Genomic DNA, 24,593 nt, shown 5'->3' with positions numbered 1-24,593 from the left:
CAGGTAAGTGACCTGATGTTCAGAATAACACCCAGCATCCAGAGTGGATCTCTCAGCATCACTGAAGTTAAAAGTTGACAGCTTTTACATACTATCTTTGTAGTTTGTAAGTTAGCTCCAATGTGCTGTTTTTTCCTGAAGAAATGATGATCCCATAAACAACCCATAGCAAAGGATCTTTGCTGTCCATAACAAACTGCAGCAAACCTGTGAGCATGGTTTCGAGATGGGGAGCATTACAAATAATAATGATAGTCTGTGCACAACTGCAGGATTTCTGTTTCACCACTGTGTTGCTGACCAATGAACCAATCTGGCGAGTCCAGCTTGCAAGACAATGTTACTCCTCACTTTCAACTTAGCCTCCTACACAAGTCCAGGCACACTCATAGGAAGGAATCAGAGACATCTGCATGCAGCTTGCAGGTACTGCCCAGCTATCTCAGACTATCACAGCTTCTTAGCGGACACATAATACAGGCAACAGTCTGTTGGCTCTTTTTTTCCTCTAAGTCTCTACTTCTAGAAGGTCAGATATATACTTTCTGGTAGCACAGCTGTATTTAGGAAACAGCATTTTCCCAGCACAGCTACAGGCCATATGTTTCCTCTACCCCTCCCCAGCCCTATTTCTAGCTGGACAGCCAACCTGAGTGTTCCTGAGCACTAGTGATCAAGCACAATCAGTGCTGAAAACTAGTACACAAAATAGATTGCAAAAGCACAATCTGAGTTTTGAATCCAACACCTGTGACAAAATGGATTAGGCAGGTGGAAAGAGACATCTAATTCAGCAGTACTTCTGCTTTCCTAGACTAAAATCTGCAGTAACTTAGGACAACACTATAATCCCTCTATGCCAACCTTTGCCACACTTTAGCACTTCCTAAAAATCTCAACAATACAGGTGAATTACTTGTACAGACCTTGTCAGATGCCTCCTAGCAGGAAATGAGAATCCAGCTGAATTGACACCAGCTGGTTCAGTGAGGATTTAAGTGGAAAATGGGTCACATTGTGAGTGTAAAAGGGTGTTCCTGTGGCTTACCAGTGTAACCATTCAAGTTCTGTCTTCTCCTGACAGCATCTGGTAGCCAGCACAGTTACTGTTCGTACTAAATGGAATGGCTTGAAGCATTCATTTTCCGGTAACGTTAAAGCCATAATTATGTGAAGAGCTCATGCAGTGATTTCAGCTGAATAAAAATAATTGTTTTCTATATAAAAAAAAAAAAAAAGGGAAGTACCCAACCAAGACTGTCTTTAGTTCCTCTGTAGAGAAACAGGCTCCTCAAGATGGTGACAGAGCAGAATCCTAAATGGAACATCAAGGAGGGCTTGGGGCAAGCCCTTTTTTCTATTGGCTGTATAAGGAAAGCCTAGCTGGCAAGCCCTAGGGGATTAAATTGTATGCATGACTGTCACTTCTGTTCAATAACATCAGCAACAAGGGTTGATATCTCCTTTCTACATCATTCACCCAATCCAATCGCCAAGGCTTTTTACCTTATTTGAAAACATCAATTCTACCCAGAATGAAATCTATGTGCTCAGTACAGTTCCCCTTCAAATTAACGCATCTGATCACTAATCACTGTTTCATGACTTGTAAAGAGCACCTTCTTTATGTAACTTCTAGGCAGGTTTCCTTTGGTTTTCTCCAGTCTGGAAGATGGTCTTCAGACTTACCTAAAATTTAACCTGTGGGTAGATGTTACAAAACAAACTCAAAGTCCACTGAGTTAGCTGGTACTTTGAATTTTACAGCCGGCCTCTCAACAAGCATATTTTGGAAGCCAACTGCAAGTGAATAATAGCTTTCAGTAGTGCACAATTTTCTCAATTGAGGATTTATAATCTCAGAATTACCACCTCCTGCACATCAGCTTCTGCTCTACCTAATCTGCCTTTATCCTTGATGCATATCAAGCATCTTCGTTTTCTCCTGTTCAGGGAAAAAAAAAACCAAAAAACAAGATCTCAATTTCACAGAATGAGAGAAATTAAGCAATAACGATTAGCATTCAAGATTTAGTTCTTTTCTTCAAAAAATATGTCACATGAATACTTTACACAATTATCTACCCAACACAAAACATCATTTTCTTTATAGCCATAATATTATGAGAATAAAATCCATGAAGTTAAACATCTGAAAACAAACAAACAAAACAACAACAACAAAAACCCAACCACACAGTTTTTAAGTTAACAAACCCACTAAATCACATGATTAGCTATATTTGACAATGTTAAGTAGCACAGCATATTGTTTCATGTTCTATAAGGCTGATCAGTTTGTACAGCCCCGACTGGGGTCAGGCCTGAAACAGCAATCAGATATTTTCATTTCTCATACGTAACAGAGGAAGTATTTACTCGCAACCATTTGCCAGTTTTTCCCCTTTCCAAAAACTCTGGTTTTACACCTAATTATAATTGAAAACTGTAACAATCACATGAGGTTTGGAAGGGACCTCAAAAGATCATCTTGTCCAATCCCCCCTCCAGAACAATGATATACAAGAAAAAATAATCAGCAAAGCAACTAGATCAAGCTTCTGCAAATATACCAATAAGCACTGAAATAAGCTGTCTTCAGCACAGCCTGGAGAACCAGACATACGCTGCAGACTTCTATTCCAGAGACTGTATCTTTTCTTGCTGTTACAAGACTGGTCCTGTCAGCTGCAGTCCTGTGTGACCCATGGGTCTGACTCCAGAATTTTTCCTTCAAGAGTTACCACATCTCAATCTAACATCTGAACCAGTCCATAACTGAGTGCATAACTTTACTTTTTACGTTACTCTCTACACAGCTAACTCTGACACTTCAAAATAATCCCTAAAACTCTCCTATTCTCTTCCCTCCACCTGCAGAGCATGTACTTATTTGAGCAATGGAACAGACCGATCAATAACTTGATCTTGCCACGTTAATTTTAATGTTTGCCTCACGACAAGCTGTGGCATTTCAGAACATTCCTACAAATAGGGAAACTGCTGGATTAAATCTGGAGTTATGCATATATTACATAACATATAAAAGAGGACATGGAAATTTGGCTAGCTGTAAGGTACAATCCTAAATTATTTCACAACTCCTGCTCTAAGGTATGAACCCAGGAAACAGTTTTGCACACATTCAGGGAAAGCTCAGCAACACTACTGTGGAGGGCCTGAAATCCTTGGCTTGGGTGAAAGTCTTCCAACCCCCTGGCATTTCCGCAGCTTGGTCAACTACAATTTTCACTTGCACCCAGCTTGGCAAAAAGTGAACACTTTCCTTCTGTGCCTCCCAGAGTCCAGGCAAGCAACCACACAGAGGCAGACTCCACAGAAGTCTGGGTTTGCTCGTAAGCACAGCCTCAGGCCTGTATACATCAAATGGGGCAGGCAGCCCTGCCTTGTGCTGTTCATGCTGCAAGCATGTTAGCCGTGAGCCAGTTCTAGTCACGGCAGTGTTTTAGTGACGTGCCTGGCTAACTCTGCCCAGCTGAAATTCTGCAGGTGCTGTGCTCGGAAGCTCTCCCACTAATTTATATAGCTAATCCAGACTCAAGCAGCTGTAGAAAGGCAAATATCACTTCCCATCTTGCAGCTCCCCTCTGCATCAATGTGGCCTGCAGCCCGGCAGACAACTACGCACCTCCTAATGGAGAATGGAAGTGCTCCCATTCCTTCACTCTTACTGCAGCCTCTTGAACTGTCCCTCTGCAAGGTCAGGCACAAACATATGCCAAGAAGCATCAATTTATTTAGCTGCCATCAAACCCTTTTCAAGGTGTTTGAACAAAAACAACATAAAGAGGCTTTTTAAAAGGTCGCAGTAACTGAACAAAATTTAACTGCAGACAGGTAAAACCTAACTTAGATGCTTAGTTTACTCAGTAAGATTAAACCCAACACATCAGAAATGGCCTTTTTTTTTTTTTTTTTTTTTTTTTCCAGAGGTACAAAGATTTCTCAGCATTTATTTTTAATTTTTTTTAAACACTGGTACCAGTGCTGGAGGGGGAGTGAAGAACCAGCATGTATTACTCAAGTTATTCAGTCAGAAGCACTGTTTCTTAAGTCTGTATCTGTACTTTCATGCCAACTCAGCTGCTGAGGTATTGTATTGCAGCACTAACTTCCAGCCTCAATGTGATTTTAAATTCATTCTTTTTTTTCCTCACTTTCAAGCTTAGAGTTGGATATGCTTATTCACAGGACCCTGAAAAGGAGAGAGAAGCCTCAGACATTATGCACTTCAAAGAGCCCTATGCCTGTGTAATGCTCAGCCCATGTATCTCACAGCCACTCTGGATTTCCGTAAGGACAGAGCTTGTCCCTTGAAGTAGAGCCCTCAGCATGTCAAATGCATCACTGTCCGCTACAGTCTGATTAGTGGGTAAGGGACCAAGTGCTTATAGACAGTGCAGGAGTCTCGCAGCCTGAAGCTGTTTCCTAGAAACTTAATATACAGCATGTTGCTTCTTATTAGCATCCTGTTTGTTGACACAACAAACAGAGCACAAACTAAGGGCGCCAACACCAGAGAAAGGAAACCTACAAGTATATGCAATGGTAGACAGAGAGAGAGAATAGCCACTTTTCCTAACTGAGTTTCTGCCTAAAGCCTTTCACCAAAGGCTTAGAAACCTCAAGCATATCTTAATTCAGTGCAAGGGCTCTTCTACACACAGTTGTCAGCCTGTTTGTTCCTTGCTAGGTAATCTGAAATGTATCTCATTATTAGGCTCTTAAGTGATAAACCACAGCGTGCAGCAAACCCTCTGCCCCACAGAAGAGATGGTCTGAACTTTTTCCTGCTATCTTTTTGAGGAGAGATAATCCTCCTCCCTGCACTGAGGAAGCAGCCATGAAACCAGAGTAAGCAGCCATGAAACCAGTGTAAGCAAAATAGTAAAGACACAAATTTGTGATACTGCACTAACGCTCCTCATTACATCATCTTTCCAGTTCCTACCCCAATACTCTCATTCACAGCAGCCTTTGAAGTGGGTCTCTATATACACTTGCCTATTAAAATTAACTACCCATTAAAGCCTCAGTATTTCCCAACCAAAACCATGCCCATATGGAAGTGATTAACACTGATGCATCTTTTTTTCATTAAAGCGTCACCAGTCCTACAGAATATGGCTCTTGATCTTGTACAGCTGTTTTAGGCTCCTACAAGACAGTACTTCTCCCCCTAGAAGAAACATGTTAATGATACACAATTTAGCTTGCCAGTAATTTGGTATGATTTTTTTTTTTCCTATGAAGTGCACAGAATCTCCAAGTTGCATTAGCCTTACTTACACCCTGAAGATTTTGTTTTTTTAAATCCTACAATGTTATACCGAAGATTTTCAAGAAGCTGTATTATGACATTTGTAAAGATACCTAAACTAAATATAAGTAAATATAACTAAATCAACTTATAAATTGCTGGTGGCTTTTAAAATAAAAGCACGAAGAAGAGTATTATCTCACTCATGTCATTACTGCAATTTCTTGACAAATCAGTCTGTTTTTATAGAGAAAGCTTTGAAGGAAAGTCCAGCAATAAAGATTCTCTTGAATCGTGCCCTATGTTAAATTATTAAGATGCGTTTCTTCAGTAACTGTTTCTTCTCCAGTCTTGACACCAAATTTAGTTTTTAGTACAGATGACATCAAATGGCCATGCATTTTGTCAACTAATAGTGCTTTGACAAAGAGAAGATGACAGGAAAGAAGTTTTAAGAAATAAAAAGCAACATCAATAAAAATCCAAATTAAAACACTTCAAAAACAAAAAATATTCATATTTTCTAACAGATTATAAGATTGGGAGCTATGCTTTAGAAAGGACTCAAGAGTCCCAGACTTGAACATTAAGCATATAATTAATGCACTAGACAGATGTCTGCTATTTAAACACATAGTACCAACACAAATCTGACTAACACTCTTAAATACCAGTGCTGTGCCTTTCATAGTTTTTACCTTACGAAACACAAACCAATTTTGCAGCAGCACAATTTTAGTTTTGAACAGAAGCACCTTGTGTACTGTCTTAACATTGCATTTGTAATATACTTACTGAACATGCTTCCAGGAACTGTAATATCCAGAACTGAAACAGATTTTCTTCTTGCCAGTATATATCACACTTGTACATCAAACAAAACTACTAGTGAAGTTGACCATACATTCACAGATGACTGCAAACTAAATAGATTTGAAATGTGATACAACTTACAGATGACAAGTCTAACATGCACCAGCTAGATCAGCAATATACCAGGCCTGAATGTTATTTTTTTCTTTGAATAACCAAGAACAATACTGGTGCTTGATTTTTAACTTGTTCTGAACTATGACAAAGTCTGATGCATATTAGCTAAGCATACAGTGCTGCATACATAAATCTGAGAGAAAAAAACCCAACAAAATAATAGAAAACTTAGAGCATAGATATTTTTATTTAAGAGGGACTGGCTGCACATGCACTGACAAATCAACTCTCACTGCAGAGAGTTTATTTTTTAAGGTTCACAGTCTCATCAATTTTTAAGGACAAAGATGACAAAAGGACAGAAATAACTGCATAAAGATGTGTTATTGTGTGCTACATCCTTGGTCAATAAGAACCAAGTTGAAGTTTTTGAAATCTCTCTCAATTATTAGCATTGTTTTAGGCACATTGCTAAATTCAGTCCATCCGATACACCACAGGCAGCCTTTATTGAATTCTTCAGCTCTTGAAGGAAAGAAAAGAAAGCACTACATGCAGAAGCTAGCAGTTATGCTTATGTAAAGGGTCTACAATTTATTAAGTGTCTACTTCAGATGTTGCTCCAGGCAGACAAAAAGACACCTGAGCTAGCCCTTTTCTGCATAGTCTCTTAAAATTGCAGCTGAGCACTGTCATCCCTGGCATGCCATTACCAAGAGAGTCAAGCAGAGAGACAATAACCCTCTGTTCCTGTTTACTCTTCTTCACCTTTTTTCTCCATTCCAACCTCCTACACAAGAAGTTGCTCCTTGTTGTCTGGTGCCCTCTACTGCTTCATCACAGCTACATATATTTGATCTTCATATTGCAGTTTGTCTACAAAGTTAAGCCCCAGAGTCAACTGAAACAAGGAAACCAATCATGATTAGTCCATGCCACACGCAAACCCTTCCCATACACCATTAATTGTTTCCCCAATACAAATCCTAAGCCTTTCCTTCCATCTCCACGCCCTTCCTGAATACATTCAGGACTGCTAATTTATCTGCTTCCAAACATTAGGACAACTTCACATCTGAGAAAAGGCTTCCAGCAGAGGCAAAGGAAGGTGCAGTTGCAGAAGGAAGCCAATATGCATATAAGAAACCCTCAGACAACACCAGAGAGAAGAATGACAAGTCCAACCTTCTTGTAGCTCCCAGCCCACACGTATGATAGGGAATTAACATCTGCAGTACAGTCAGAAAGGAAGGAGCTGAGTTTTAATGCCTAAAGAATCTCATAGCATTTAGCATAATATCACAGTTTGAAAGACATGTTCTACTTATGTACTATGGAGCCCTACTTTGCTGCCGTAAGTGAAAAAAACAAACAAACAAAAAAATAACCCCTAACCACACAGAAAATAAATCAAAACCTAATTTTGAACTTGAACTAAATCACCAAATTTTAAATCAGTGGCAGGTACAACTGATGAAATTAAAGCCGTAATTCTTTCTTTACAAAAAGTATATGGTTAGTTAGCTGCCAGAACACCTATCAGCTCAGCTTTACATTAGATCCAAGAATTTGATACTTCTCACTCAGTACTCCTGAACCACTGGAAGGTTTTCAGAGACCACTTCAGGATCAGTAGCTAGCAGGACAATAATCTTCCTTGAAAAGAACTGTACAATACATTTTCACCACTAAACTGCACACAAATAAGCAACATCACTTCTTGTGCAGTATCTGGAGTTATCAGGGATGGAGAGAAAGGACAGAGTTTTTTTGTTCGAACTCAGAAGCCATTTGTTCAGTCACACTCATGTGAGCTGATGTTATATGACCGTAACAAATACTAGTGGATTTGAGCACGAGACTGAAATGCTGCCTAAAGGATATTATGGATGAAAAAGTAGGACAGGCAATGGGAATTTAAAGAACCTCCAGAGCACTGGCTATATTTTGTGTTATTGTCTTTGTGCCAAGATTGCTTCTGAATGTATCCAACAATAGCTTCCTTTGTTTGTGAATCTCTACATCCATTTAAAGACAAATACATCCAAAATTACACACAAATTCACACATGTTCTTTAGAAAGCAATTCTAAGCATATAGAAAGCACTACAATGAGTGTTAAAGTATCTGTAATGATATTTTACCTGTCAAAAAATGACCAAAGAGTTCAATTCTAATATTTTTCTCACAACATCACAGAATTTTAAGGACTGGAAGGAACCTCTAAAAATCATCTAGTCCAACCCCCCTGCCAGAGCAGGAACACCTAGACAATAGGTCACAGTTCCAAGTTACAACATAAACAGCTAACATTTAAATTCTCCTTTTAGAATATACAGATTCATCTTTTAGATAAGTGTTTGAGTACAAAAACAGAGCATAAAAGAACTCAGAGGTCAAAGTAGGAGTCCTGCCAACAGATTAAAAACAATAAAATTCAGTGATGATTAAGCTTAATGGCTTGCAATGAACTGAATAGAAGTTAACATTACAGTAGTTGTTTGACTTACAAAACCCTTTTGAGACTCAATCCTAGCTCTTAGGAACTGATTATAAAATGCTAACGTAATATTTTCAACATTGGTCACTGTGGCATCACCCAACGACCCCGTTTCAAGCAGCAGCTGAGTTGTATTTAACCACAGCCCAAAACTGACAGCCCAGCACACTGCTCCTCCCCAGCCATGCTGATTTAATTTGATGAAAATTTCAAGTTCAGCTCCCAATTAGGTGTTTTCCTATAACTAATAAATAAATAAATACATAGAAGCAGTTACTGGACAAAGAGTGGATGGAAACAGTAATACAGATTATTTGTAGAGGACTGCCCTAGTATGTGTAAAAGATCATGCAAGTAAAGGTCTGTTATATTTGTATTAAATTACTGGATTATTTATTCCTATATCTGTTTCATAGCTCAGGTAAGAATCTCAGGTAATGTAGATCAGAAACGTCTTTCTAAGGCACTATAAATGGCATCCACAGGTATCCAGAACTCCAAGGCTGCTTATATTTTAAGAAAATATTTACACAGTAAAAGTAGAAAGTAATTTCCACTTTCATATTTATTACTGTTCTACTTTATAGCATAAGCACATGTGCTATTCCTCCTTTTGATTACACAGATCAGCACAGTTAACATGAAGTGAAGTCTCTGAAGAAAGAAAAACATAAATAGCCATTATAATTGGACATAAGCTCACAGCTTCAGGAGAATCTCAGGAGGTGGCAGGAGGTGGCAGCAGTACAGCATGTTCTAAAGAACAACAGTGTGGGTTAAACACATCTAAAATTAACCTCAGAGAAGTACTTCAATGCTACCCAACTGATGAAACACAATTTGCTGTTCAACAGAATAAAAAAGCATTGTAAGAGAATCACTTCAAACAAAATCATCCACGCAAACTCAATGTTCACTCATGCTGCAGTGAAATTATGAGACAGAAAGCATGACATTTGAAGTGCCGAACTCTAGCTCTCATGTGCTGCTGGAAAGTACCCTTCCCCAAAGTTACAAAAAAATGTACTTACATAATCATTAGCAGTCATCATGTTAATAGTTAAGGAACTATTTGTGTATTTCCTGTTATGACAAATAGTTTTCCAGTTACTAAGCAGCAAACATTTCCCCCAGGGACATGCCTAAAACACTGCACACCACTGTCTCAGGAACTGTGCCTGGCAGCAACCCAGTGGAGTCCATGGAGAGATACCTTGCCAAGCTCAAAACAAAGAAAAGAACAGGGCAGTTCCCAGAGCTTTTGTTAACCACAGGATACAAATCCCCACCCTTCAAGGGGTGTGCAGCAGCCCCTCCACTGTTGGCTGCACAGACCTGGAACCAAGGGACTTTTCATTCTAATGACTCTTAACCAAAACATGCAATTGAAGGCTGCTTTGGCAAAGGTTGCCCAGCAGGCACCAGTGCTCCCATCAAGAAGGGAATGCTTGCCATGCCTGTCATAGGCTCATTCCATTCCTATCCACTTGCAAATATTCACCACACTGCTCGCTGTGCTTAATGTTCCCCTGAGCCTCTTTAAGAAAACAAATAACTACGAAGGAGGCAGACTTCCATTTCTGCATAATTGAGTGAGGGCAAGGAAAAGCTAAAGTTTTGTGAGCAGCTGATACTGCAGATAACAGTGGTGTCTCCAGGGGATATATATGCAACACACTGCAAAGACTAGAACCCCCATGTAATATTAACTCCTGCGCAAGACCTCAGACTACAAAAACCTCTGCCTACCCCACTAACAAAGGCAGCAAGAAAAATACTCACTTTTCATATATGCTCTTCCTTGGCATACCTTTTAGTCCAGACATTCCTCCCAAGACACAGGATTACACATTTAACAGGCTTAGACTATTCAATCATTACTGCAACCCCGTGGGTTTTTTCCCCTCTCTGAAAGCAACAAAGCTATGTTTCAAAAGTTGGTTGAGTAGGTGGTGTTCATCAATACTTGAACAAAGATCATAGTATTGATTTTAGACTGGATACACAAGTAGCATGTACACATGTATACAGCTAAGAAAAACAAAGTCTTCTAGCTTGCTGTTTTATTTGGAGCAGAGTAATTTGAAACAGGTATTATACACTCAGTTGATTTATTCTTCTGCTGGAAGCATTTCCAATATTGCTGTTTTACTATATAATATTTGAAAAGATTTAGCACAAAATAAATATTTCATGTTTAATAATGTGTTTCTGATGTTGGCATCACAAGCAGAAAAAAAATTAAGGCCATTGAGATATCTGAGAGTCTAAAAGCTGTACTGATGAAGAAAAGCTGAATTTAACTCATTAATAAATATTATTTGTAATACTTCTCAGACTCTTCTACAGAAGGAATTCAAGTTCTCTTTAAGACAAGGATGAGCATTCAAATGAAGAATTTTCCCACAGATGTTCCCAGCTGTCCTGTTTCTTGCCTAACTAGAACTATCTATAACATCACAAACAAAATGTTTATCCAAGTATCTTGAAGGGGAACCCATACTGGTCATAAACGCATTAGTAGCACAGTACCATGACAAAAAGAAGCAAAAACAAATTTAAATGGGAAATAAACACAGGTTTATTACTTCCTTGTTTCAAGTACTAGACATCAGTTTAGATGATTCCAATGGAAAGTTCATAAACAGCAACTGTGGAGAACCATATCAGCCAGTCACAAGCTAGGTAATTCAAGGTGGGCTATTTTTGTGTTTGAGTATGTGGACAGTTAAACTTAACAGTTTGGTGATTTAGTTGTTGTTTAAAAAAAAAAAAAAAAAAAAGATGTAAAGCTGTACATAATATTTTTGACTAATTTGTTTTTCAGAAGATCATGTGCTACTTTCTTCTCTTTTTAAAATAGAGAAATTCCATGCCAGGGAAAAGTTAATGGGGAAAAAAGCAATTTGTGCAGGCCATTAGAAAGGTGCTGGTGACCTCACTAGATCTGATACGAATTACTAAGTAAGAATCTCGAAGCACTGGTTTACTGCATTACTGTGACATAAATAAATTATTTAACAAACCTCCTCTCAAAAATAAGACCTAATTCAATCAAATCTTTCTGACACCAACATGACTCCAGAGAACTACAGACTGAAGAAATGCCAAGAGGAGAGCAAAGAGAATAATTTTGAAAGTAATTTTAAGGAAGTCTATTTAGGTTTTGTTTTTAATGTAATTGTAGCTGCCTGTCACTTCCAAAACCAAACCCATTTCGCAGCAAATGAAGTTACAGCCAGATCTTTATTTATTTTACCTGTGAGGCATATCAAGCGGGAACAAATTTAGCATATGCAATGATACTAGGGGAGATATCTTGCTAGGCCTTTTGTATTTACTCTTCAATTAACTGTCTTTTGCAGCATTAATTCCAGTCATTTCATGTTGACAAACAACTGAGGCATTCTTCAAAGATAATTAATCTGCGTAAATGAAGGAGTAACAAAATCCAGTAACACCCACTATAGCTGAGCCAGAAAGCAGAGGCTGCTATCCACAGTACTCTGCTTCTTCCTAAGCTTTTCTGAGCAAAGCTCCTTGTTTACACTCACTTTCATGCTTTATTAAAATACATACACAGTGTAAGTGTTGGCAACCCATTCAAATGACTGCTTTAACTCTGGTGTTTTGTTCTCATTTTTTCTTTTTTCTTATTAATTAAAAAAAAAAAAGCGCTACTATTTTTTGCTGTCCAGTTTGAGAAGAACTAGAGTTAGCTTTGTTCTATACCTGGCTTGGACAAAATTTGTAAAGACTAAAATGTTGCCAACGCCAAAAACACAAGAGTTTCACCACTTGAAAAGATCCTCTATTTAGCTATCATTTACATGCCTACTGAAGCTATGATATACCATAATTAAATCAAGCACACCAGGCAGCTCAATTAATACACAGTTCTGAATAGATGAACTCAGGAGCTAAGAGTCTCAGACTTCGAGACTTTTGCTCAGAACAGACAAACTGTTCTCGTTCCTGAACTATTTCCTTGTTAGGTGACACAAATATTTAGCATCTTCACCCTGTATCAAGTATCTCTTGCAGACTTTCAGATTTAGAACACTTAGTGGAGTTGGGTACATTGGGTGCCTTTCTGTGATTCTGTAGGAATCTGCAGTACCGACCAATAATCAGTACTTCAGTGATTCTTTGGAAAAATGAAAAGTTAAGCAAGTCATGATACCTGAGGGCTTTCAGAATCTTCAACATTCTGTTCACGTGCTATAAAGCACTGCTTTGCTAAGCACAGACGTAATTTCACATGTGTTTTAATGAGGACCAAAATCCAGACCTGAAATCATTACCTGCTACAGGCAGTATCATCTGAACCAAGATTTAGGGAAGATACTTTATCAGAAATGGTTGTTAGTTGCTCAATAAACAGGTCTGCAATGTCTGCCTGTTGCTAGCAAGGGGGAAACGAAATTTTTCTAAGCTGGGTTTGTTGTAATTACATCAGATGTCTTTGGAGACACTTCTAATTCCCAAAGTATCAAGTGTAACAAGGTTTACTAAGCAATGAAAGCCACCAGAGGGATAAGAATGCTAAGTACAGTTTGCTTAAGGGAAAATGAAAAATGGCACCACGAAAGGCTTACAAAAAACACAGAGACAAAAATTTACCATATATGCAACAGTATAGCTTATTATACAATGGAAAAACTCTGCGAACAAAAGGCATAGGAACTTTGATCTCCATTTGCAAAACTGGTTCCTTGTGTAGAGTTTTATCCTTACGCAAAAGGAAATGCAAATAACCCAAAATTAAAATTTTTGAATCATTTGTAGAGAAAAGTCTTTCTCTGGCAGTTTTTACAGAATCATGCACAGATGATGATTTCATCTGTCACATCACTGACGCATGAAAAGCACAGAAAGATTTTAGTTACTCTTTGGTAAAATATTTACCAAACCACTACAGATTTTTTTAAAGCAGAATTTACATTTCACCACTGAAAGTTTGGTTCATATTTAACCTATGTTTATCCAATTGTGAAGTGTTGAGATTTTTGTTACAGTTGCTTGTAAAGCTTATTTGTAGAAAGTCACAGGATAGGTAAATTAAATGTTTCCTGAAGAGCTTCAATGCTTTTGTTTTCCTAAAGAGGAGGCTCATTACACATAGCTTACAATGCAGCTACACTGGACTTCGACTAGCTGCAGAAATATCGCTTTGTGATATTTGCCTGCATTTAAGGAGGAAGAGACCTCTGTGTACAAAGAATCCAAAGCAACATAGAGCATACAAAAATGGAGATCAGATACAAGGCACCAAGCTGGATGAAGTCAATGTACAGTACACCTCACAGTAAATTCCCAGAGAAATAAGCCTATTTTTGTTTGTAACTTTCTTAAATATTTGAACTACTGCAGTTACTGTAACATCTCCAGATGAACAAAATGTAATGTAACATAAATGCACTTAATCACAAGTATGATTCACTACGGACAGGATGATTAATCTAGACTAACCAAACACCAGTGTAAACTGTACTTGCAGCTACAACCAGAGAAGAAACTAGCAAACTGTTGCAGCATATTGTCAAATCAAAATAGAAATTCAAGAGTTCCACCCATTTCATCTCAATAGTGCTTACATTCAAGTTCACAAAGTTACTCACTGTACCTCAAACTATCAGACAGAATGTAACAGATGAATCCAATCGCTGCAATTGCCAAAAAAATTCTCAGTACAGTCATACAAGGCAGTTTACATTAACATGAAAGGGAACAACGAGTGAAATACGTGATAATGCTTAGTACAATCTACAGCAAAACTCAGAATGAAAGACACTTATGCAATGCCCTCTTTCCTATACATATTCACATTCCTGCATGAACCCTGAAGTTCTGTTTTTCCAATTACTCTGCCTTATTTGTTGACACAGTCCCTCTGTATTCTATTTCTCACCACTAATGTGATCTGAGAAAAAAGCCGCATCTTTTAAATCCAATTAAACCACTACAAGAAGAGATACTCAGACTTATGCTGTAAGCTTTTTTTTTTTTTTTTTTTTTTAAATACCAGGCTCCTCCTGCTATTTAAAAAAAGAAAAAAGAAAAGAACCTTTCAGACTGTCATCATTGAAACTGTCACTGTCTGATGTACTGTCGCTGAATTTTATGAACCTGAAATAATCACAATCTAGCTTCCAACACATTCCACTGTTTTTAAAATACAGTATGCATGCATACTTGGACTCTCCACTACAGACTATGACCTGGTTTTCAGATGCCCTACTTTGGTACATTCAGCACTAGCTAATCATTGGTCAGCTTTCTGCTGGCATGCTGAATACCTGCAAGATGCAGATATAGTAAAGCAGAAGCGGACATGAGGAAAACATTTACCTGAACCTTTAGTTCTATAACTTTAAAGTGCATTATACCCAAGCTAGAGAAAATATACAGGTCTATTCAGCACTTCCTAATTAAGAAAGTGCTTCTTAACTGGAACACAGGTCTATCAATGTAGTTTTTACATGCTGTATTTAACAGAGACATTCTGCAGGCAGCTTTTAATGTCATATCCAATCAAATGAAAAATAAGTGGGCTGTTACCACTATAAAATTACCCTGAAACAGGGCTTGACATATTTTTATTTTTTAGAATGATACCAAATTTCAGTAGCAGCTAATGAACACATGGAAGGAAGACTGAACATCCCTTGCCCATTTCTCCTTTAGTGTTTCTATTCCTGCAGTATGTGCTATGTGAAAATTTCATATTGTTAGCAAGATGAGGGAGTCTTTGTGAATATACCTACATCACTGATATAAGGATTTTTACAATTAACATATTTTAATCATGGATAAAATCCAGGCTGCAAACACAAGCCTACATTAAGTTTGGATGATCAGCATAGATTATGACCATAATTAAGCTTATCACCCAGGACAAACTCAAAAATTGAATTTATTTCACCAGGAATAAGTAATGGGGCAAATTTTTTAGGTTGCTATGTAAAATGCTGGTATAGCTAGGAAAGGTGTCTGGCAGAAATTAAACTCCAAAAAGGACTAGCCAAAAACAGTGGTGATCAAGAAAGAAAGGAAATCCCTCACAGGAAGAGTTTGTGCAAACCTAGTCTATGCAGCTGCTTGCTCCTCTCTAAGTAAAATGCAAGGAAAAAAAAAAATCACAAACTATGCAATAGAGAAAAGACTTACATAATACGAAGACTGCTATCATTTTCTTTAATGTCATTTATCTTGGCTAAGAAAAAATCACCACTCTCCACCAAAACAACACATGTATTCCCTGGAATAAACCTCAGCATCCACAATTATGTTCCCATTCCACTTCTTTGCTTTACCTAACAATTTAAATGAAAAATCAGGTCATACGCAGCTGAGAATTTTTTAAATGTTCATTTCTGAAAACTTGTCTTGAATGTCTTTAAAGCATCTTTAAAGCAAGAAAACTTCAGACTTGTTATGCTTGTATCAAGACAAACAAACAAAGTTCTCGTCGTATTTGCAGATAAGACATTCAGCATGACAAGTCTGACAACAGATATGTACTTGCAAGTATTCAAATATTTCTCACAAACAGACAAAGCCACATTGAGAAAGCCTGTCTTGTTTCCCACTCCTATCCCACCTCCCACTCATGGTACAGAAAAGACAGAACTCCCAGCAGATAACCATCAGAATGATTAGATAAATATTTAATGCTACAAACTTCCTAGTTCTATTTTTGGATCTGAAGAAGGAAAGAGCAAATTCTGATTTGCATTCCATAAACAGAATATTCATCTTAAAAATGAGCAGTTCAGCATGAATGCAAACAGAGCTCATGTTTTCCACTTACACAGAATATGAAACTATGCTCTTAAGTCAGACTTCTAAGTGTAATTCGAAAACTTTTATGTCCCAAATGGTTATTTGCTAAAAATAAACTGCTACTGAAGTAAGCAAGATAACATCCAATTCATGCTCTAATTGTTATACGAAAAATACAAACCTGTGTGAAATATAACAGTGCTTTTCTTATAGCTAGAAGGGAGACGAATGTTTCGGAGCAATCCCTTCGCTGTCAGTCGTATACGCATGTTGGATAAGGAAAATTTCGGGGACCATAACATGTCTTCAGTGCAATTAGAAGATAAGCAAGCAAGAAACAGCCTCCATGTAGTGTTACATACTATGCTCTTAAATCCCCGCTGGCAGAAGTCAAGCAATTCTTGCTAAAGAAAAAAAACCTTGAAGAAATAATCAAATCTCCATTCCTTTGCCCTTAGTCCTTATGCACAGACAAGCAAAAGCAGAAAAGGCATACATCCACAGCATAAATGCTTCTGGCAGCTTCTCCCCACCAGATGTTGTAGAAACAAAGCTTGTCCTCAGAATAAAATCGACTTAGTGATTTGGAAAACAAACAGCCTCCGAATTACATCACAGTGTTCATGCTTAATCTGCTACAGGACTCTGTGGGACCGGGAGCCACAACGGGAGGAAAAGGGAGGAGGAGATGGAGGAGGAGGAGGAAGTGGGTGGTCTCCCCAGATGAATGTATCATCCAGCAGTGCCACAGACTGTGTAATTGTTCTTCAGAGACTATCGGGGAGACTACTTGAATATTCCTGGAGACATTTGGCTGCTCTCTTTCCTTAGCAAGAATCACTTCAAGCTGCATTTTTCAACCAGTTTGTTACAATTGACAGGAATGTACAATGTATCAAGACACTTATCAGTTAAGGCTTTCTACCAGAGTTTTTCTTCTGGCATTAAATATGTCTAACTAATCCACAAACGTAACTGTTCTGTATGAGATCTGCTTAAAGAAAACACTATTCAGCTCGGCAGCTCAGCACTGCAGATGCTTCCATTTATCCAGAGAGGTGCATTGAAACAGCCATCTATTTCATATCAAAACAGATCACAGCCAGCTAAGTTTGAATGCACCTAAATGCTGCTGGGCAGGCACAGAAGCAGGGACCACTGAAGCCAATGCAGAATACAGGGCAGTAAGAGATTTACTGAGGTTGCTTGCAGGTTCTGGTGAAGAGAATTCTTTTTTGTTTATTTTAAAGAGACAAAAAAAATAAAATACTTTCTCACTGATACCCCACTCCTACCATTTCATCAGGCTACAGCCAATGCTCTGTAGCATCCAGCCCTCAGATAGTTCTTCTAGTTTCAGAAGCCATTAAGCCAACTTGTTCTGAAGCACATATCACCCAAAGCAAACATAATCAAACTGACAAATCTCATCCTACTGGTGAGATCCTCTCCTTACTAAAATGTGATAGGTCTGTAGCAATGTCTTACTTGCTCAAAATGCACAACATTCTACATCCTCCAGTGTTGCTAGAACTAAAAATAGCATTATGCTGTTGTATTCAAGCTCTAGATCTCTCTAGTGTCACGCAAGGCAGGGCAGTAACAGTGAAGCAGCTCACTAAGCACCCCAAGAACTGCAGCCCTTCATCCAAACACCAGATCTGCTAAACCAACCTCCACTGCGCACAGAGTGAGAACATTGCTCAGTGTATGGTATATCAAAGTATCTAGTTCCCAGCATGGTAATGCACCACTGGCTTTGAAATACTGTAACACTACATCTTCAGTCTGCACAAAGTCATTAGAAATGAAGATTTAATATAAAGTAGCCTTTTTGTTTGCCCTGCCCAGGGCAGCCTCTGCACACAGCAGTGCATGCATGATTTTATCACAATAAAACCTTCACAGATTCCTCTGAGTTAGAAAAGTTTGGGCACTAACGATACGGGCTCATGCATCTTTGCAATGCCCTGCAATTGTAGACCTTTCTTAATTCAGCATAACCATCCAAGGGAAGCAATGATCCCTCCAGTGCTGAAAGATTATGGGCTCCTATGCTTGGAAACAGCACACAGTGGTAAGCCATAAGGCTTGTTATAAACACATTACAGTAGCCTTGTGTACTCACCATAGCTCATCAGGCCACCTCTTCAAATATCAGATAACTATTGCAAAATCCTCCCTTGAAGACGACATCGTAAGATTTTGACTTAGCTGACAGCCAGCTTTCCAATGCCATTCAAAACTCAATATACCTGGTTTTCCTCTCCTCTCTGAGCACCCACAGGAATGCACTTCTGTCTTCCTCTCACCTATCATGACTCCCCAAGGGAAGGACTGCTCCATGAAGCAAACATATCTCTATCCATTTGGATTTGATGCTATCTTTACAAAGACAGAAACAGTCTAATCACATTCAAAAAGAAAAATCCACCTAAAAAAACCCCCAAAACCTAAATTACCATCCCTCTCTATCTTTGCAACTGTGCCTGGGAAAAAACGTTCAAGAACTCCTCACCAGCCTGTAAAAACAAAATTAGTAGAAGTACCCCAGTAAAACCTTAACTTCCTTCCTGGGAATAGGAGCTAAAACAAAGAATCTCTAGAGGGCAAACATGATGTAATGAACCAGTTTGAAGACAGAGGAAGGAATGAATCACACGGCAAAATATGAGCAACTAAAAGCTCTATACAGACATGAAAGCTCCTGCACCAGACGCCAAAGCATCTCTTACAGAGACACACAAGCAATACTTTCCTGGCTTTAGCTTGATAGAATTAGGCCATAAAGAAACAGATATACTATAGGTGTTGTTTTTTCCCTTTTTTTTTTTTTTTAACTAAAATAAACAAGCCTTTTTAGGCTCGAGGAATCCTGTTAAATCCCACAACCTAAAATAAGACTGCTTTATGCAGTTGAATGCCCTGACAGAACCAACAAAAAGCACTAGAAGGATGTCAGACTCATTTAGCACACTACGTGCAGAGAGCTCTGACAAGCAGCTTGTGAGAAGACTGCCCATCCCTATTTGAATACCTTCTATTAGAAATTTAACTCAAAAGGGTTCCTCCAATGCAGTGTTCGCATACCCGTCTTACTCTACTGCAAACTTTACTGTGGTGACTGCACATCTGTCAGTGTTGTTTTCTTAGGAAAATGGCTCCTCCAGATCAGTATTTGTGCTCCTACGACCATCTTGTGTCAACAGGGCACAGAGCCAGAGACATGCTTCATGGGATCCAAGCAGAGCATAACAGGAACACACATTCTTTACATTTATAGATAATATGAGGATCTGAGAGATCTTCTACAACAGATAAAGGTCATGGAAAATAGCACCAGAAAATAGTTACATAAAATAGCAAGTGATACAGAGCACAGACAGAGCAGAAAACTGTCATTTTATTTACTAGCACTTCACTGATGTCTTTCCTTCCTGGGCAAAACAAAAGACTCTGTACCATTGCAATCACATAATTCACTCTAGGTTGCTAAATGCATTAATACCTAATGACACAATCAGATTGATGGTGAGGAGAGATCTATTTTAATCCTGGCAGATTTAGTGCATCTGCCATTCCCTGGGGAAAGCTAGCAATGTGACAAAAAAAGCAGAGGACACTGGTATCCGCAGGCTGTAAATTCAACCTTGCAAGTCCAAGTCTCCAGTATCTGGACACATTTCTCTTGCCTCTGTTTCTTACTGCGCCACTAAGAAAGCCTCTGAACGGGGTGAGCGTCTCATGGCAAACGAGTCTAAATCAGAGGCCAGACCTTTACATCTGAGATGCCCAGACAGAAGACAAATGGCTCCATGTCACAAGACAGCACAGGCAGTGCTGAGCAGATGGATATTACTGGCATGCCTTAATTCAAGAATTGAGAGCTGACTGCTTATGCAAAGGGATCAAAGATGCAAAAGGCCACTAAGAGTGTAAAGGGGTAATGCGTGACCTAGATTTTCTTTCTGGAAAGTTACCACTCCCTCACCAGTTTCATTTGACCATTTTGCTCCAGCCAGTGCTCCAGCTCAAAAAAAACTCATCTTCCTGCAGGTAACAATGCACACTGCCATGCTCCACAGCTTGTAGTTCCAGGACATTAAGCTCAGAGCCTAACCTGAAGAAGAAAGCCAACCTCTTCCTGCCACAGAACAGGAACTGAAATAGTTAATAGTTTTCTTCTTGTACAAAACTTTTAACTATTATAAATTCAGCAGCTTTTCAAACAGAAGGCGATGCTGCAGTGAATTTCCAAGGAAACAGATACAGAAATTAGGCTAGTTTGCTTCTCTTTAGTGCAACAGTGGTGACATTTACATCATCCGCCTTCTTTCAGAAAACACAATGGCAACAAACATCTCAAGAATAATTTCATTTTTAGCTTCCAACTTAACAAATCTGCACATTGTTTCCCTTGTACAAGATGTCCCTTCTAAGATGGCATTTCTGTTAGACTTCTTCAAAGTCTGCGCTTCACTACTTCAAAGCAAAACTGCAACTAAGCTACAGTGAAAAATACCACTCCTACTAGAGCAACATTCCTTAAAATATGAAGTTTCAATGATCCACTCAGATGCGTCAGAAAAAAAAAAAACAAAAAAAAAAACCAGCTATTTCAGTATTAGAGACTTATGCTCAAACTGAGGCTATTCCTTTTAAGTATTTCAACAACTGTGAGAAACCTGCATCTCTGTGTTCACGAAAGAGACACAATCATTCCCACAGCAGAAAGTAAGAAAATGTCTTCTTCATCAGGAGTTTGGAACATGGCTGTCCTAAGCTAGAGACCAATTTTCTCACAGAATTTTTAGAATTAAATAATAAACATAACTGAAATATCTAACTTTTAATTAAGAGAAAGGGTCCTTTCTAGAAGTGCTACCAGATGAAATAGGTCTTATAGCATGGACACCATTTGGGTTATGCTACAATACATAATAAAATACTGAATTTAATAAATTAATTCTTACAGACGTAACTTAATTCTGCACTTCTGTAGAGGTAAGAAAATGAACCTGTTGTTATTGTTGGTCCACATGCAATAGCTACACTAGTTAAACTATTTTACTCTATGTTTATACAAACATTATTAGCTTGTAAGCATTCTAAGGCTAATCAAGTCATTCATATAGTCCTCATAGTTCACATGGATGGAAAACATTAAAAAAAAAAAAAAAAAAAGACCACAGCAGTCTCTTTACTGCAGCTATAAAGGCAACAAACAGTTCAATGCACAGCACTAATAACTCCATGAAGTTTAAACTTGATTTTTCTGTTACGTGTCAAGAGATGAAGAAAAAGTCCTACAATTTCCAAGCTGTAAAATATTATCTGTGATCATTAAACACATACTAAATCCAGTAGTGTTAACTGTTTCAACTCCATAGAGTTTATGAAATATTCTCAAGTGTTTCCCGAATTATTCTGAAGGTAATTTATTTCTCAAGCCCAGCAGGGTAGGCCATTAGGAGATACTGAAAAGAAAGCTGAATTGGTTCAAAAACAAGTTTTGCTTTCTACAAAAATGCCAGACTACACAGACTTTTTTTTTCTTAAGTGGATACATGAAACAATTACTTACACTACTGACATACAGTTTGTTACAAATCCTTAAAGAGAACTGCAATATTCTCTATCAAAGCTTTCGGGTTTTACTTTTAAAGCAATTTAAGACCATTGGAATTTTATTTTTTATATGAATGACATTTTTCTGAACTGCAGATTATTACACATTTAATAACCCTGCACGCGCAGAAATAGATATTCAAGAAAAACGAGACCTCAACAATCCTGGTAACATTTCTATCATATAGCTGGGAAAGTGCATTGAAGGTGAGTACTAAGCTATAGCCAAAAGTAAGTGCTCAAATTAGTGAGACAAACCGTCCTCTGCATGTTTCATGACCTATAATTAGAACTGTCATCAAAAGCACTGTTTTTCCTATCGTGTTTTTAGCTCACTTGAGCTCCCCAGTCTTGCTCTACGACCAGCTATGAACACTTCTGTTTGCAAACACATCAAGGTCTTTTTAAGTACCCATGCAACTCTACTTACAGAGTTTCTCTCACAAATTTCAAGTTTGTCTCCAAACAAACAAAACACAGAAACAAAAACAAAACAAAAACCCACATCATACTAAGAAAGCCCTTCAGATCTGAGAAGAAACAATGGAGAAACAGAGCTAATAAGCTGCTGGACCAGACATCCCACATCAGTGGGGTAATCTTCCATTACCACGCTGAAAACTACTGATGGTAAATCAAAGCAGTTGCAGAAGACCTAAGCATTTGACATTCATAATAGTACTCAATCAGCTCTCAGTTTAAATTTTTCTAATTTTTATAAGAAAAATTACACATTTTTAAGAACACTTATTCTCGTATTTACAAATACATGTATCATGATGTATCTTAAGACTTTCATGGGTTGTTTTGCTTTATTTGCTTTCAAGACACCAGAAGTGCAAATATTTTAAGGGTAACCTTTCTATCAAGGAATATCTAAGATAAAAAGAAATGAGGCTTACTCCTGTTTCCTCTGGACTTAAACAGAGCATGAAAGAAACTGAATCTCTGAAAGTATTCTCCATAAACTTTGCTTTGAACTACAGTACTGTGTTAGCAAATGCATCCTATTCCACTTACGAGTTTCAGTGAAAAGCCAGCAGCAGCCCCCTGTATCAGCGTGTTCCAAGAGAGATCTTCATGAACTGTTACACTATCATTCATTTTTGCAATTAGCCACCTGACTGAAGACACTTCCTCCCCAGTGTTATATTTCTCACAGATGATTTAATTAAAACAAGCAGCCTTTTAAACTCTTCGGTTGTTAAGATGACAGAGCATCATCTTTCCTGATGCAGTGTGTACAGCTTCTGAATGAAGATCGTTTTTCATTGCTTCTCCAGCCTTCTTTAGTAACTGGTTCCAGTACACATGTGCTATCATAACAGAGGTAAGTATGACATAAATCACAATACTCTTATCTGATAATACTTAATGGTATTATCCAATAGTTGCCCTAGCTTTCTTGACAACACTGCTGTGCCATAAGCATAAATTATCCAGAGAATACCATATGCCTCTTTCAGAGTCACTGAACAGAAGGATAAAGGTTCCCAACAAAGATTTGCATGCTTCATTCCTAAAATAATAGCTTTATTTTTGGAACTGCCAAAAAAGACGTTTACTTGCAAGAAGAAATAACTAGACCATTACTTTCTCTAAAATTCAGTCAAGAATGGAGATGAGATTTAAATATTCTCTTTCTATGTACATGGTAGTATACCGTCCAGGTATTAGAGGTAGGTCACTGTTCCTACAGGGAGACCTGGAGAAACAAAGGAAAGAGCTCCAACTGAAAGTATTTTAAAAGGCAGTCTTGTCATAATTACATTAAGATATTACATTTAGCATACAAGTACACTGCGGTCCAAAATTAGCAACTGAAGAAGTAATAAAACATTTTGCCCAAGAAGTTCATTTTTCCTTGGCAGTAAAGCCAGTGTTATAAAATAAGCCACAGAGCATGTAGAAATTTATTGGTCTACTAGAAGATCACTCATGAGAAACACAGTTGATAAAAAGGACCCTTTTGTTTACAAAAAAAAAAAAAAAAAAAAAAGAACAGCAGCAAATCACTGGTCTCTCCAAGTCTACAGGCATGCTAGCAGCATGCTGCATCTTGTTTTTCAAGCATATCCTGGCATTTTCTAACTTCTTTCAGTGAATGGAAAATGAATAACAAGTACAATCTGAACAGAAATGATACTGTATAAATGCTTGCTATTTTTTCAGCCTTGAGAAAGTACTAACAGGAGCTTGACAATTAATGCATTGATAAGGTAATCAATATTTTCCCCCCCCTTTAGAGTCCTGCTTTGTGACATTACAGGATTGACTCTTCAGGCAGAGCATGTGCAAGAAATAGAAGTGAGGTTGAACTCAGTCATTGCATGAGGCTAAAAGCTGTAGAGTTAACTAACGAGTTAACCATGAAATAAGAGAACAAAAGCTTTAACTAAACACAATCACTAGAACAAGACTGCATTGTAATATCAAGGCAACTAAAAGAAGCAAAAAAGATGTTGGGCT

General features: G+C 38.1%; 1 protein-coding gene across 6 annotated transcripts in view; it reads right to left on the bottom strand.

Annotated features, from left to right (window-relative positions):
* Positions 1-24,593, bottom strand: part of MTUS1 (microtubule associated scaffold protein 1) — a 111,630-nt gene that overhangs the window by 31,972 nt on the left and 55,065 nt on the right. The window contains exon 1 of one of the 6 annotated variants that reach the window (XM_042870491.1): positions 16,678-17,155. The exons of the other annotated variants lie outside the window; for them this stretch is intronic. Coding sequence (XP_042726425.1) covers positions 16,678-16,798 — 121 coding nt within the window. The 5' untranslated portion in view covers positions 16,799-17,155. Of the gene's footprint in view, positions 1-16,677; positions 17,156-24,593 lie in introns of those variants that run through there. 6 annotated transcript variants of the gene reach the window in all.

This window comes from Lagopus leucura, unplaced genomic scaffold (assembly GCF_019238085.1).
Source record: "Lagopus leucura isolate 7727_CA_CO unplaced genomic scaffold, USGS_WTPT01 Super-Scaffold_100004, whole genome shotgun sequence".
In the NCBI taxonomy this organism is placed as follows: Eukaryota; Metazoa; Chordata; class Aves; order Galliformes; family Phasianidae; genus Lagopus; species Lagopus leucura.
This window is presented reverse-complemented; position numbering and strand designations above follow the sequence as displayed.